General features: G+C 41.4%; 1 protein-coding gene across 6 annotated transcripts in view; it reads right to left on the reverse strand.

Moving 5' to 3' along the window:
* Nucleotides 1-15956, reverse strand: part of DGKH (diacylglycerol kinase eta) — a 186214-nt gene that overhangs the window by 95396 nt on the left and 74862 nt on the right. For 5 of the 6 annotated variants that reach the window (XM_053216075.1, XM_053216082.1, XM_027064918.2 and 2 more), the window contains exons 3-4: nucleotides 7194-7304; nucleotides 5050-5130 (exon numbers count right to left, since the gene is read on the reverse strand). In XM_053216075.1, coding sequence (XP_053072050.1) covers nucleotides 5050-5130; nucleotides 7194-7304 — 192 coding nt within the window. Of the gene's footprint in view, nucleotides 1-3568; nucleotides 3736-5049; nucleotides 5131-7193; nucleotides 7305-15956 lie in introns of those variants that run through there. The other variant, XM_053216096.1, reaches the window with a different exon arrangement.

Below are 15956 nucleotides of genomic sequence, written 5' to 3' on the forward strand. Positions count from 1 at the left end.
TATGACCGCCACTAGTGCTTGGTAAACTATATGTGCTCGTCACTGTGCTGGGGATTGCGATGTGTTATCACATTTCACTTAATCCTCATAACCCCATGAGGCGGGCTCCGTCGCCGTCCTCAGTTACAGGTGAACTCATTTGTCCAAAGTCACATAACTAGACAGGGCCAAGCAGGACACAGACCCACACTGTTCGACTTCATGGTCTAAAGTCTGCAACCGAGTAAGTCACAAAAAGCCGGGATATATGCATCATGGTAAGTGAGAAAGAGACAAACAGAGCAGCGGAGGTGAGAAGAGAGAGAGAACAGGGGCAAAGACTAACCAGATGGAAAGAACACTGTGTGAGAAGGAAGCACCCTGGCTTATGCATCAGGAGGGCTGGGACCCTTCCCCAGGAGGCACTGGTGTGACCAAGGGGAAGTCAATTCTCTCCGGTCTAAGAGAAGAACACCTTTGCCTACAGCACAGTGGTGTGTTAAAATTAAAACGTGAAAGTGGAAATAAAACACCAGAACACCATGCAGAAATCAATAAAACAAGAAAAAAGAAAGGAAATGAGACAATTAGAAAATGAACGACAAAATTAAGAACGTCTCGTAGATGCCACAATTGTAGACATGCTATGGTAGAACTTAAACTACACATAAATTCGTGATGAACATTAATGAATCCTGAAGGATTATACATTGCCAAGAAGGCTGTCAGCGTTGTCCTTTTCCATTCCCTGATCACATCACTGACACCTAATGTCACAGAAAATGCTTTCAGTTTTTTGTTGTTATTGTCACTGCCATCTATTGCAGAAGACACATGTAAAACCCGAAACTCCAACCTTGGTTAAAATTAGCCCAATTTAAGGGCTAAATATGCATGTATGGATGTGTACATACACATATCTGTATATATTTAAAAATCTGTTTATTTCAACACTGTGAGATCCGGAGGAAAGGAATTTGGCGATGTTGTGTGCCCAACAGAAACAGTCAGCTAACAAATGGGCATTGTTTTAAGCCACAAAGTTTGTGGTAATTTGTTACAAAGCAATTGAAAACTAACATGTACCTGAGGTGACTAAGACAACCAAAAAAAAAAAAAAAAAAAAAAAACACCAAGAAAATTATTCATTCCAAGGATGGGAGCACAGGACTGTGCAAGGAAGGAAAAGTAACCATCAAGTAGGCAGGTCTGAACCATGTCCACAAGTCCTGTGACGCAATGCTCATGGTGTTTATGTTCCCTCCCTTGAAGCTCAGTCAGCCTTAGTGACTCACTCGTAACCCACAGAATGCGGCAGAAATGATGCTGAGTAATCTCTCATGTTAAGTCAGTTTCTGCCGTGCTCTCTAAAACAGTGCTCTAGGACCCGTTCTACTAGAGAGCTTGGCATTGGGTTTTCAGGCAAAGCACTGCATTTCCATTTTCCATTTGCTAATTATAGCTTTTCCATTTACTATTGTCCCTTGTCAATATATCATCCTTAGGGACTTCAAGGCATGGCTGTAGTGAAGCTGAATTTGGCCATTCCTGTATTCTCTAGCCATGATACCACCAAACTCCACCATTAACCTTCGACATGAACTAGCTAAAATAACAGCATTAATAGCAGTCAATGCAATCCAGAAAGGTAGGATATTTAAATATTTAAAGATAGAGAGGATTGCCAATTATTGGTTGAAAATCTATCTCTTATTCTATTTTATGCCATAGAAAGTTCTACCAAACTGATTTGCTATAAGACTCTAAGCAATCTGCCTAACATTTTAGTCTCCCCATTTCTGGACCAACAAACTTCAGGAATAACGTTTGGTTGAGTGGACAAATTTCTTGAAAATATTTCAACCAAAAGTCTTCTCATGTGTAAAATAAACTTTCATCTTATTAATTAAATCAACAAATACTTATGGGTAAGTTACTATGAGGTAAAACAACATGACAGAGTTTCTGTCCTCAGGGAGCTGATAATAAACATAAGTACCTAATTAAATAAAAAGGCAGAATATAGTGAGTTCTATAATAAAAAAGATACAATAGGAGAGATTGAATGTACTTGTAGGCCAAGAAAGAGCTATGCAAAGGATCTGAATAACTTCTCTTAAATTCAAGCTTTTCACTTCCTTTTACCTTTATATACACCAACACCTTGGACCTCATCTTTACCTGAAATTGTTCTATCTTTCAAATCTTAAATTTTGGAACCCTCTTTCAAACTAAATTCTAGATCCCTTTTGGGGGGAAACTCTTATTGTCCTCTCCCCCATGAGCGTCCAGTGTCCACAGAGGAGAGAGGACTACTAGGGAAGGCAAGTGGTTCATCACCCTACCCCACCTTCACTTGGGAGGAAGGAAAAAGAAGCAACAATTTATCAGAAGCTCTGTACTTAATGGTTGTTGGGTCTTGTTCAGCCATGAATAAAGCCGTCCCTCACTCCCTACGTTTTTATTCTCAAGAACCGAGAACACAGAAGGGAAGATGGATGAGTTATTGATCCCTCAAACATCCAATAATCCCTTTACCTTTCTGTCTGATACATCCTACAAACCATCTACCCTGGATCAATTTAGTTGTTCCCTCTCCCCATCCTAAAGAAAATGCGACAGGCATAGAAATAAGGTGCATTATTAAACTTGACCTCGATGTTTGCTAGACATTATTTACCACCTCATAATCTACTACAGGTCCCTGTTCAGTGTCAACTCTCATTTTCTACAGAAGCGACTCCAAAGCCACCTAAACTCTTACTCAGGGCAGATGACCCTGTCTTCAATTTCATTAAGAAAACAGTAGTATTTGGGTTTGAGACGAATGAACTTTCTGCACACACCTAACTCCATAAACTTTCTGTCTCCTAATCAATGCTGATCTTTACATGAGCTCTGGCTCCCACACCCTTCAGCTTATTCAGCAGTCATGCTCCGTCCATTCTCCCCCTACTTCCTGGACACTCCAACTTTGAGTCTAACACTTCTTTTCTCTCTTCATACACATTCAAAGCCCATTTTAAAGACAAAGCAAAGCAACAACAACAAAACCAAAATTCTCTTCAAGCCTGAACATTCTTCTAGCTATACTTGTTCTCCTTCTAGCAGCCAAGCTTTTCAAACCAGCAATCCACCCCGGCCTCCCTGCCTTCCCGCTTTGTTCCGGAGTGCAGCCTAATGCATTCCACCCGGTCCCTGAAGTCATTCCCATCAGTGTGACCCAGTCACCTCCAAGGTAACAAATTCCATAAACGCTTTCATCTCTCCTTTGACTTGACCTCTCTGCAGTATTTGATGTCTGAAACTTCCGTTAAAACTATCTTCCACAGGCTTTTCCTAACATCATCACCTTCTAAAACTCCTCATATACTTCCGAGTGCTCTGTCTTTATTGGTCCAACTTGAAATTTTAACATTTTCCCAGGATTCTATTCTTGGCTTTCCTCTCCTCAAACTAAACTCTCCCTGGGGAAGGGGGAGGGGCAGGAATATTTACACCATGAATTATCCCACGTGCCCATAAATCAATATGGCTAAATCTGAATGCATTTGCTTCCTCCCCCACCCCCGCCCCTGCCAGTGCTTACCTCTACCGCGGCACTGCTCTGTGTTTGTTCATCTGTCTGCCTTCCCTGCCCTGGCATGCCTGGGAGAGGGACACAGCTCGCCTCTGTCAGTAGTGGTAGCTTCTTGAGCAGGGGCTGGGAGTGTGCAGGGGGCAACAACACAGCAAGAGCAGTGCATCTTAGAGGGCCTAGGAATATGAAGTTATAAAAAGTACCCCAGATGGACTTCACTGCACTGTATTGTGACTAGCGCACAGTGGGTATTCAAATCATATTTTTTGAATGAAAGAAGCACAGGAAGATTGAGATACGTGGATACGCTTTGCAGAAGTGGCAGAATTCCAACAGCTACAGAAGGAGGAGGAATCATTCGAGCCAGAGGGAACGGGAAAAGCCCGAGCGCAGACAGAAAGGCTGGACCAGGGAGCTGCACGAGGACAGAGTCTCAGGAACACGAGAACGCCAAGGCGTGATTTTATGAGACTTTAGGTTGGAGCCGCAAACGCCACTTGACGGGCAACAGCGAGCCAGTGAGTTCCTTCCAGCAACGTGATTTGTAATCGGGAAGGAATTCGCTGAAACCGAGGCTACCTCTTAAGTAGCTGTCAAATGAATTACTTAAGTGAGAATAAGTGAAGGCCTGAACTATAGCAACCACCTGAACTGCAGCAACAGAGCAAAAGTAGAACAGAAGGAAAAAACATTCTTTTTAAGATTGAAGATAAACAACCTTTTTGAATATTCATAAACAACAGAATTAAAGTATTACATTTAAAGGAAGTGAGGGGCACCTGGGTGGCTCAGTTGGTTGAGTGTCTGACTCTTGATCTCAACTCAGGTCATGATCCCAGGTTCGTGGGATCAAGCCCCACATGAGGCTTTTTGCTAAGCATGGAGCCTGCTTAAGATTCTCCCTCTCTCGGGGCGCCTGGGTGGCTCAGTCGGTTAAGCATCCGACTTTGGCTCAGGTCATGATCTCGCGGTCTGTGGGTTCGTGCCCCGCATCGGGCTCTGTGCTGACAGCTCAGAGCCTAGAACCTGTTTCAGATTCTGTGTCTCCCTCTTTCTGACCCTCCCCGTTCATGCTCTCTATCTCAAAAAATAAATAAATGTTAAAAAAAAAAATTAAGATTCGCCCTCTCTCTCTCTCCCTCTGCCCCTCTCCCAAACTTGTGCTCTCTCTAAAATAAAATTAAAAATTAAAAAATTCAAATAAATAAACTTAAAAGAGGTAAAAATGTTAAAGCACAAAAACTAAAAGGTCTAAAATGGAAAACACTGTAAATACTTAAAAAAAATACATTTAATATCTTCGTTTATTGACCCAAACAATCATGAACAGTATTTGGGTACAGAACGTACTCATCAAGTGTATTGAGTTGGCAGGAATTCCAACGCACAACAGTTGACACACAGTTGGTAACTAAGAGGACTTTCTGTACCTGTTTAGGAAAGGTCATTCTATGACTTTTGAGAAGGGAGTCAGCAGAATAGAACCATACCGTGAAACTGTTGTTAGCATTTTTGGTGCTTGCTTCAGCTACACTGGCATCTGAGAGGTCGACTTCATCAAATATCAGAGACTGTTAATGAAAAAGAACACAAACACATTAAATGAAAACCTAACTCAACGCTCGTCAATAATTTTGTTGTTGTTGTTGTTATCGGGCCATGACTATGAAGCGATGTCAGGAATTAGGAATAGAAAAGGAAAGGAAAGTCATTCGTGACACTTTGCCGTTTCTTAAGAAGAGTGAGTAAAACCATGAAGTACAATTAACTCTTAAATCACAAACTGGGAAGGTCTTTAAAAACCCTGGCACAGTGTTTCAATGCAAAATGCTGTGTGCCCTCTAGAAGCATAATTTATGGGGAACCTCCTAACTGTGTCACACACACGTACACACAAAGCAACACCTCCTGACAGGCAACAAACAGCCTGTAACAACTTTGCAAGCAGGCAAACATCCTCCTTCCCACATTTGCTAAGTGAGAAATGAGAACTAGTCCTGGGTCGGATCATGGTGAGTTCCTGAACTTTCTGAACCCTATTTTCCTCATCCATACATGGGTTCAGATGAGAAGGTGAATGTGCTCTGCAAATATAAAATGGAAGTTTCTTTTGTACTCTTAAAAATGGTTTCAATCAAAAAAAGTTCCTGTGAGAAAAACTCCAGAGAAACGGAATCTTTAATATTAGTGTTCCATTTGGAGATTAGGAGATTCTAGTAAATGAACGTATCCGTCCCACTTTGGGTCATTTGGCCATTGTTCGCACTCATTCCGCGTCCCTGCAGCAGGGCAGGGATGACAGCACATGTCTGGGGCTGCAGACAAGGGACAGTCCTCTCATAGCTTCCGCCACCACCCCCAAGATCTCCAGGGCACTTGTGAGTCCACTTCACTCCAACCAACCTGTTAGACTTGTTCCCTGACCAGAAGGAACTTAAAATCTAGCACAGGAGAAGAAACAGACACAACCCATTTTAATGCAAGAGAGACTATTAAAAGTGGAAAAGAAGAAATCCGACAGAATACTATGAAATTCAGATAATTTCTCCCGCAGAAGACACTTGAACTCTTGCTCTCGTGAATGATGGAGTAAGAATATTTGAGGGGATCTTAAAGAAGGCAGGGAGTTTCATCAAGTGGAGGCAGAGGGAAAGTCATCTGCCGATGGTACACATGGGGCGAGGCCGAAGGCTGTCAAATGGCCAATGCTTCCCTAGAGATGAATGTGAAAAGTCAGCATGGAGCCAGATCAGGGACAACCTAGAACATAACGACTTTTAAAATAGAATTACTTGGTTTGGTTATTACTTCTACAGCTGCACAGACCAAGAATTAGGTTTGTTTGCATATTTGATTTTATCTCCTGGTATACTCTACTAATTATATCAGAAACATACAGTTTTTAATATGGAAATTATCAATTATCCAAGTGAGACAGCAGCAAGACATCTTAATGTTAACTTCTCAAGGAATATTAAAATGTCAGTTTTAAATGGAAGCTCATCATTACTCATTTTTTTCTTACCTAACCACATCACTCTTATTTTATTCAACTGTTATGTAACAATCATTTAAAGCCTTGATTTTATTTCACTGTGGTTTTTATTCTTAACTGCTAGCACAATGGAATGATTGTTTGTATTATCTCATTTAAGCCTCCTCAGAACAACACATGCTGCCCACAGCCACTCCACTAGAATGTGCTGGAATTGGGATACGAATCTTGTCTGAAACTGGAGTATGGATTCTTAGCAACTATAGCAATTCTCTCTCTCATGGTCAGGGAAAGATTTATAAGGTAAAAAGGTAGCAAGAAAAGAGGGAAACCCAACATTTTTGAGTTTATTACATTTAATAAACTTTACACTTAAAGTTTTACTTTAATTGTAAGGGAAGCGGAAAGGAAGAAAGAAAACGACTTTAGAACCTCCCCATAAGATTGTCCTTTGTGGACATGCCACGAAATTGACTTAAATAGACTCCCTTGGGATTTGGTCCAAAGTGGATCACATTCATACTAAATGCACAGAACAGTTAAGGCTATCGTGAGCACTAAGACAAAAAGTTTACAGAACCAAAATTTTTAATACATTCACAACTTCAAGCGCTTGCAAGTAATACTCTCCCAAATTACCTTTGAGTCCTTTGCATAATAAAGTGTACGGCCTCGAAGTTTGAAGTAACGCTTTTTCCACCTCTGGAAAGAACTGGTTTGCTTCAATAGCTGTCCCTCTTTAATACTGGTCTGGGGAGAAAGAGAAGCATAACAACATGATGAAAATCAAATTCAAAACCAAGTAAAATTCAGGGGCGCCTGAGTGGCTGAGTCAGTTGAGTGTCTGACTTCGGCTCAGGTCACAATTTCACAATTCGTGGGTTCGGGCTCCTCATCGGGCTCTGTGCTGACAGCTCGGAGCCTGGAGCCTGCTCCTCATTCTGTGTCTCCCTCTTTCTCTGGTCCTCCCCTGCTTGCACGCTGTCTCTCTCTCTCACTCTCTTAAAAATAAACATTAAAAAAAAAAAAAAGGAAAATTCAGAGTTAATGACACCCTATCATTGACATTTTGAATATTATTTCCCAGGTCTTACAAATTACATGAGAGAATATTTTCTTCTTTCGACTCAACCAAGGTAGAGCATGTGCAAAGCCCCAAAGAGTTAAGGTGAATTTGACATGGTTCCCTACCCTCTAAATAGTCACAAATAATATAGGAGACACATACACCAAACTAATATTTACAGTCAAGTGTGATGTGTACATTGCCTCGTATATAGTATTTAATAATGGTGGAAAACGTAGAGGGGCAATATAATGTAATGATTAAGAGCATGGGGTCTAGAGCCAGAAACCTTATGTGTACCTCCTAAGGCCACCACTTAGTGGCTGAATGATCTTAGGCAAGTTACTGAACTTCTTCATGCCTTTATTATTCATCTATAAAATGGGGATGATACCAGGGCATACCTTAGAGGGTTGTTGTGAGGAATGCATTAAAAACATATAGAAGACTTACTGCATGGCATACAGGAAGCGCTCATCACGTTATCATTAGCTGTGTGTGACTGTAACAAACACACAGTCAAATCACTATGCATGGTGGTCCAGAGAAAGTCCAGAGGGCTCAGGGTGGGTTTTGAAGGAGTTTATCAGAATGACAAGGGATGGAAACGTGTACCTGAGGTGTGTGCAAAAGTAGAAGGGCTTAAAACAGCATGCATATTTGGGAAATCTTCAAAGGACTTTCGGTTATAAACGCAGGGTAGGGTTTGCAGCGATAGAGCAGCAAGAGTTGTGGCTGGAGGAGGTGGGCAGGGGCTCTGTGATTCTGGGCCAGCCCCTGTGGCCACGTGCCTCGTGTATGAAGTTCATTTCAGTATCACCAACAAGACCCTGAGAACCCTCTGGCCTCATCTAGTATCTCTCCATCCCTTTCTCCCCTCTGTCCACAATGGTGCTTTGTTTTTAAGCGGCCTTCAATGCTCCTCTTAGGTCTGGACACCACCTACTCCCTCCTCCTGGGCCACCCTTCCCTCAGATATCCATCTGAGCAACTCCTTCACCTCCTTCAAGTCTTTGACCTTCTCAGTGAGACCCACCTCACTGACCTCTTATTTAATACCACAACGAGCTCCCCTGATTTTCCCTCATCTTATTTACTCCCTCACACAAAGGACTTTCCTCTTCTAACATATAATGTAATTTTCGCACGTACTACGTTTATTGTGCTACCTCTATTAGAGTAGAAGTTACCTGAGTTTATTATACCTAATAAAGTTAAATTTAATGCTTCATTTTAATCAGAAGGAAAGAAGAAAGGAAGGAAGAAGGAAATTACACTTACAGCAAATTGAACTTTTAGTCTTGCTCTGAGAATGTTCTTAGGAGACACGTCACAGGACTGACTCAAATAGATTCCACTGGGGTGGGGTCCAGGAAGGGTCACATTTATACTGAATTCATAAAATGCTATAGTGAGTCTCCAAGTCAAAAAAAGCTCATAGAACCAAAGTTTAAAAACCCATCTCACTGGACTGCCCACTGATATACCTCAAGTGCCAAAAATATCATTCAGCACACACGATATTAGGATCTATATGAATGAAGAGCAGGTACTGAGTTTAAACACATGTCTGTCTGACTCCAGAGTTTACTCCCCATTTCTGTGCCATACCATCTTTTATTATTAATGAGACATAAAATATTGAGAAAAATCTGTTGCCACCAATAAGGTAGTTAAGGTATATGAACGTTTACTTTCACTTTCAGTATGAGATGTTCTCTATAGCTTGCTCTAAGATTGTCTTCCAGGAATTGTAATTTTTTTTTAAATTTTTTTTTATATTTATTCATTTTTGAAAGGCAGAGGGAGACAGAGCACAAGTAGGGGTGGGGCAGAGAGAGGGGGACACAGAATCTGAAACAGGCTCCAGGCTCTGAGCTGTCAGCACAGAGCTCGACGCAGGGCTGGAACTCATGAACCGTGAGATCATGACCTGAGTCGAAGCCGGAAGCTCAACCGACTGAGCCACCCAGGTGCCCTGCAAACAAGATGTTTACATGTTGAAACTCTAAAATTAAAAATAGCTGCTACTTTCATAATAGTCTTTGTTTTGCAAAATGTCTCACCTTATTATGCACGTAAATTTCCATACAAACTCATGTGATAAGTGAAATCACTGTTAAAGATATTAAACAGTTTAATGAAATAGTTGGATGCCATTTCACCTGACTTTCTCTATGCTTATCAAAAATTTTAGGAATTGTAAATTTTGATGATAACAAAATATTTTCGAAACTTCGTACCAAAGAGCTCGGTTTGGAGTCAGACAGACAGACTGCAAGCCAGGCTCCATCAGACACCAAAAATAGGAACGTGGGCAAGTTGCTTCAGCTCTCTGTGCCCTAATTTCCTCTCTTGAAATACAGCAATAATAATACCTACTTCACAAGCTTGTTGCATCTAATTTAATTATACAGTAATGGCTGCAGAGCACTTAGCACACTGGGTTACAGCAAACATTCAATAAATGGCAGAAAGTGTTATTATTATGATGTCATTATGTTATTAAGTTCAGGGAGTATTTGCCAGGCACCAAATCCTAAGAGCTTCTTGGAAGAAGAGAAGTGTTTCCAGGCCACCATAAGGGCAAAGAACAGCTGGAGCAGAAGGAGAACGTCAAGAGATGAGGTTCAGGGAGATAAGAGCCAGAAGATGCGGCCACAACGGGGAGTTCGCTTTTTATTCTAAGTGCAAAAAGCTAGTGAAATGGTTGAAGCAGGAGAGCGAGAATGAGGAAATGTCCCAGGGAGAGGGGCTGGAGATCGAGTGCAGGTGGTAGCATCATTGAGAAGAAGGCAAGGACAGCAATTTTATTTTGGAGGCAGAATCCACTGGACTTACTAATTGGCCTAAAAGGCAAGAGAGAGGAGAAGAGCCAACGAAATGTCTAAGCATTTTGCTTGGGCAACTCGATGGTAAAGCCTGAGAGAGAAAGGGGCAGGAAGAGTGAGGCAGTGAGCTGCTTTACTGTACTGCCCTAGCATCTGGTGTTGCCTGGGGGAGAGAGTCGGAATTCATATGGTATTGCCCCGGGGGAGAGAGTCAGAATTCATCTGGTGTTGCCCGGGGGAGAGAGTGGGAATTCTTAAATCTGAACACAAAGCACTGAAATGCTGTAAAAAGATAACTTACCTAAAGAACAAATCATTTGTTCTGTAAGCGAATGTATCGGGATTTCTTACAAAGTTTCCTTTAAAGCAACGAGGAAGAAAACTCCATGTTTGCTCTATTTATATTCTAGAAGCATTGTCTGAGGAAAGCATAAATACCCTACTTCATTCTCCACCTGGTTATCAGAGTGATTTTCTAAAATGAAAACCTGAATATACCAAAGCTTGACTCTCTTTTGCCTGCAACAGAAAGCCCAAACTTCTGTATGTATCAAAGAACACCCTGCATGAGCTCCCCAACCTCATCACCGCCCCTGCTCATGCTCCTCCCTCTGCCCTAAATGTCCTGTCCTCAATTTGCCTGTCTTGAAAGCTCCTCTTCATGGAAAACTCTGATCCATGCCAGTGCCCTGTGACGGCTTCTCTGACCCTTAGGAGGAAAGAAATAACTACTCCCACGTTTGCCCTCTCAGGCGCCCTTACCCTATTTGTATAGCAGCATCTATGACACAGAATGGCGTCGATTTACAGGTTGTGGCCAACCATGGTGTGAACCTCCCAAGAGCAAAGACTGCATCTCACACCATCTAACGCATTAGCCAACACCTTAGGGCCTCTGTAAACAGTTGCACTGAACAACTTTTAGCTGAATGTAAAATAGCATGGAAGAGAACTTTGTATTTTAGAAGAACAAAAGAATTGGAAAACCGAGATAGTGCCCGGAAATGATTTCACGTTTTCCAGCATTTGGCGGATCTGAACCTGATTCTTTGCATGTATATAAAAACAGCAGACACAGTGCACAAAGGTGTATGTGGTCCCAGATGCACTCCCTGGGTGAGGGCTGGGGAGAGATGGGAAGAGGGATAGGAAAATGTCTATCTACCCTGATTTTAAGGATACTGCTAAATTCAGAGATGATCCCTACATCATCACTTTCAAAGCAAAGATGTAGCTTTTTCTACATCACTTTTTGTTCTTTAAATCTTGCATAAGCATGGGTTAATCTGCAGTGTGTGAGGCTGTTGGGGGGGGGGGAGGAGTTACAGACATGTGTAAGACATAATCCTTATCTTCACGCATTTACAAACTTCTTTATGTTACACAGTTCATCTTAAATTCTTAAAAACGAAAAAGAAAGAACATTCTGAGGCTAGCTTACTTACTTTTAAGAGATGGGATTTAAAATACTTAACTAGAAGGCAGTTATTCACATGAAAGTCAATCCTCAAAATAAACATCTGTTTATATGCGGCTAGTTAAACAAACACTTCTGATAAAAGAAACAGCATAACAAAAAAATGATTAATTTGCAACAGTCCTAGAAAATATAATCATATTATCAAAGTGTGGTTCAGAGAAAAACATGCGTGGCTCCAGAAATCTCAAAATATTGCATACACTAAGAGAACAAACAGGGACTCTTTCTTTAAGATCACAATATTTATTATGTTCAATGTTAATGCTCAACTAGAGTAACTACTTGAGGTTAGTAACAGATACAAGAAAGTTACGACCAGAGAGTTATAATTAAGAGCCTATTAAAATTAAGCATTACATCTTAATTTTATTTTGTTCATAATCTCTAGGGTAAGGGATAAACTCTCTCCTCCCTCAAAAACGGGCTTAGAAATGTTTACATTTAATTGACATTTAGTCGTATACTCTGGCAGATACTAGTTTAGTAATATCTAACACGTATGAAAAAGACATGTAGACTTGACTATATACCAATAACCCAACTTGCAGATGTTAAAAACAAAAAGTCAGAGGTGCCTGGGTGGCTCAGTTGGTTAAGTGGCTGACTCTTGATTTCGGCTCAGGTTATGATCCCACAGTTCATGGGACTGAGCCCCAGTTAGGCTCTGGGCTGATAGCGTTGAGCCTGTTTGGGATTCTCTCTCTCCCTCTCTCTTCCCCTCCCCATCCCTCCCTGTCTCTCCATCTCAAAGTAAATAAGTAAAACTTTTAAAAAGGTTAAATAAACTTGGCTTTGAAAAAATTATTTCAATGAGATAAACTTTAAGTTGAAAAGTCTCTTGTTTAGCTGGCTTTCTAAAATGGCCTGCAGCCTCATGTCTCAAAACTGTGGAATTGTTCATTTCGTGCTCCCGGTTTATATCAAACAAAAGTAATTTCTCTTTTAAGTCATTCACAGACACGGTGCTCTAAGAGTTCCCCTAAAGTTTCAGCAACACTTGTGTGTCACAAGTTGAAGCTGCTTGGACGGAACACCACTTTCACATCCCGAGGAGAACGCAACTGAGTCAGTCACTCAATGAGTCTTTTTGTAAAGCTAAGAATTTTCGAAAAATCAGTTACTGCCTGATTTATCTGATAAGTGCACATTTTCGTATGCTGACTTTTTTGGCCATCAAATAGGTGTGGTGAAAAGCTTGATATAGTGAAATGGAAATGTCAGCGATGACTCATCGCTTATAGATGTCTTCAAAAATTCCAGAAGAATCTTTGCTTCTCCTCATGGTGTCCCTACATGACCCCTTAACTTCTCTTCTAAGAAATGGTAATAGTAAAATTTGTTGTTATGGACTGAATGTCTGTATGCCCCCCCCCCCCAAATGAAATCCTAACCCCCGATTTGATGGTATTACGAGGTAGGGCCTTTGGGATTTGTGCCCTTATACAACAGACCCCAGAGAGTTCCTTCTGCCACTGTGAGGGTGCAGCGAGACGACGGTCATCTATGGACCAGGAAGCAAGCCCTCACCAGACACTAAATCTGCCAGTGCCCTGGTCCTGGATGTTCCAGCCTGCAGAACTGTGAGAAATGAATTTGTTGATTAAGCTCCCCAGTGTGTGGCATTTGTTGTTACGGCAGCCTGAACAGACTAAGATGTGGTTTGAGAGAGTTTTCACACCACTTCTCTCCCATCTTTTTTCTCTCTAAAGATTTTATTTTTAAGTAATCTCTACCCCCAAGGTGGGGCCTGAACTTAGAAGCCAGAGATCAAGAGTTGCATGTTCTACTGACTGAGCCAGCCAGGCACCTCCCTCCCTCATCTCTTGTGACTTCTGTCAGCTCCATCCCCCCGAGAAGAGAACTTTTCTCTGGCGCCAACATTTCCTTATCCATTTTGTTACATAAGCTCCAGGAAAGCTGTCTATGCCTTCCTGGGTGGACACCTATAAGTGTTATGGGTAGGTGTTATAGGCAGGCAGAACCTATAACATCGTGAGTCTGTTTGACTTTCTTTAATGGTGAGTCTCTTTAGCTTTACAGACTTTAATCCCTAAGTTGGAAATAATACCTGTACCTGTATATCACTATGTGCTATGATGACATGTGAGACAATGGATATGAAAGCACACACAGTTCTTTAACAATGTGGTATGACAGGGTGCCTGGGTGGCTCAGTCGGTTAAGTGTCCAACTCTTGGTTTCAGCTCAGGTCCTGATCTCCCGGTTGGTGAGAGTGAATCCCGTGTCGGGCTCTGTGCTTACAGCGAGGAGCCTGCTTAGGATTCTCTCTCTGCCCCTCCCCTGCACACTCTCTCTCTCTGTTAAAAAAATTAAAAAATTAAAATTAAAAAAAATTTTTTTAAATTAAAAACTGGTATGGCAAGATATTATCTTGGCTAACATCAGTCCCCATCAGAAGCATTATTTATTAGAGGAAGGTTTCATTTCTTCAGTCCGTCTCTTTCCACTCCTCCTGCCATTGCCTTGTTTCAAGCTCCTCTATGTCTCTACAATTCAACAGTCCCCTAAATGTCCTCCACACTCTCGATTTTTCCCACCGCTAGTCCATTCTTCCCACTGTGGGCAGAATTATCCAGGAAGAACAGATTTGGTGCCAGCAAAGTTGGTTTAATATGTCCAGTGGTTTCCTATTGCCCACAGTATAAACCCAGCCCTGTGAGCTGGGCACACAGCCTCTTCCTTCCGTAAGGGACCCACCTCCTTGGACAGCTTCCTCTTCAGGCGTCCTCTTAAATTCACCTGACAGCAGGGTAAACGAGAAGCACTCGCTAATTCCCAAATCCCCCATGCTTCCTTATGTCCATCCTCTTTCACAAGTTCTTCCTTCCACTCATCGTCCTGTCCTCTGCTTTTTCTTGCACCCCCCACTGCATACTGTCATCTTTTGAGGCTCAGGCCACCATCACACCCTAGGTGTGCCCAGAGCACTATGCTCACACATCAATCTATAGCATTAATCATGTTCGGGAATTTTTTAAAAAATTGTGTCTCTCTCCTGCATCTTATTTATTTTTCCATCCTCCATATAGTCCTGTCCTTGACATTAATAATACATGTGAATCAATTTATTGAGTAATCAGGAAACACAAAGTAAGAAATTAAAAGGATTAAAATATTTTTCCCTCAGTAAGAACTTGGGGAACTCAATGGAGAAACGGATTTCAATTTTTCTGTCCAGCAAGTCAATATGCTGGAAGAAAGTACAAAAAAGATAGACTTGACTTCCTAAGAGAGCCCCAAGTTGGGTTCCACTTCTGACTCCATTTATTAGCTTTGTGACCACAAGTAAGTAACAACACCTATGAACTGAAATTCTCCATCTGTAAGGTGAAGATAAAGGTCACCTGCCCTGTACGGAGAAATACCTTTCACAAACTCCCAAATGCTATATAAAAATAATATAAAGCGTTGTCAGTAAGGTACTATTTTAGTAGGTCACACTTGGGGGAAAAGGTGTTTTAACTGGGACTGACACAACTTAAATAAAGAGATAACACTCCTGAACAAGGGCCTGATGCTTAGAGAAAAATTATCACACAAAGAACGTGTGTGCACACGTGCGTGTGTGCACGTGGGTGCACTAACCACTTATTTTATTCTAGTGCGTGGTGGACGTAGACAATTGTGTCCGAGCCTTGTATTTTGTAAAAACCTTAACGAGATGAAGAATTCCAAAGAGAGTAAAAAAAATTAATATCGTATCCTAAGGGATAAATGAGACATTTTTAAAGAGTAACATAAAGCAATGTGTGCATCCATGTGCAAAAGACTACAGTGGCAGACATAACAAAGAAAAGAGAGGATTGCACCTGTACGTAAAATCCCCATTAATGCACCAACAGCAAATGCCAGCTGATACAGAAGTGAATAGTATGGCAACCAGGGACATAATTTTCTGAAGTTGTAATTAGCTCCTGGTAAAGTTCTGATCACAAACTGAGCTATAAGCTTCCCTTTTTACACATAGTAGTTACATACCCGGAAAATTAATACCTTGTAGCAAT

This window comes from Acinonyx jubatus, chromosome A1 (assembly GCF_027475565.1).
Source record: "Acinonyx jubatus isolate Ajub_Pintada_27869175 chromosome A1, VMU_Ajub_asm_v1.0, whole genome shotgun sequence".
Lineage (NCBI taxonomy): Eukaryota > Metazoa > Chordata > Mammalia > Carnivora > Felidae > Acinonyx > Acinonyx jubatus.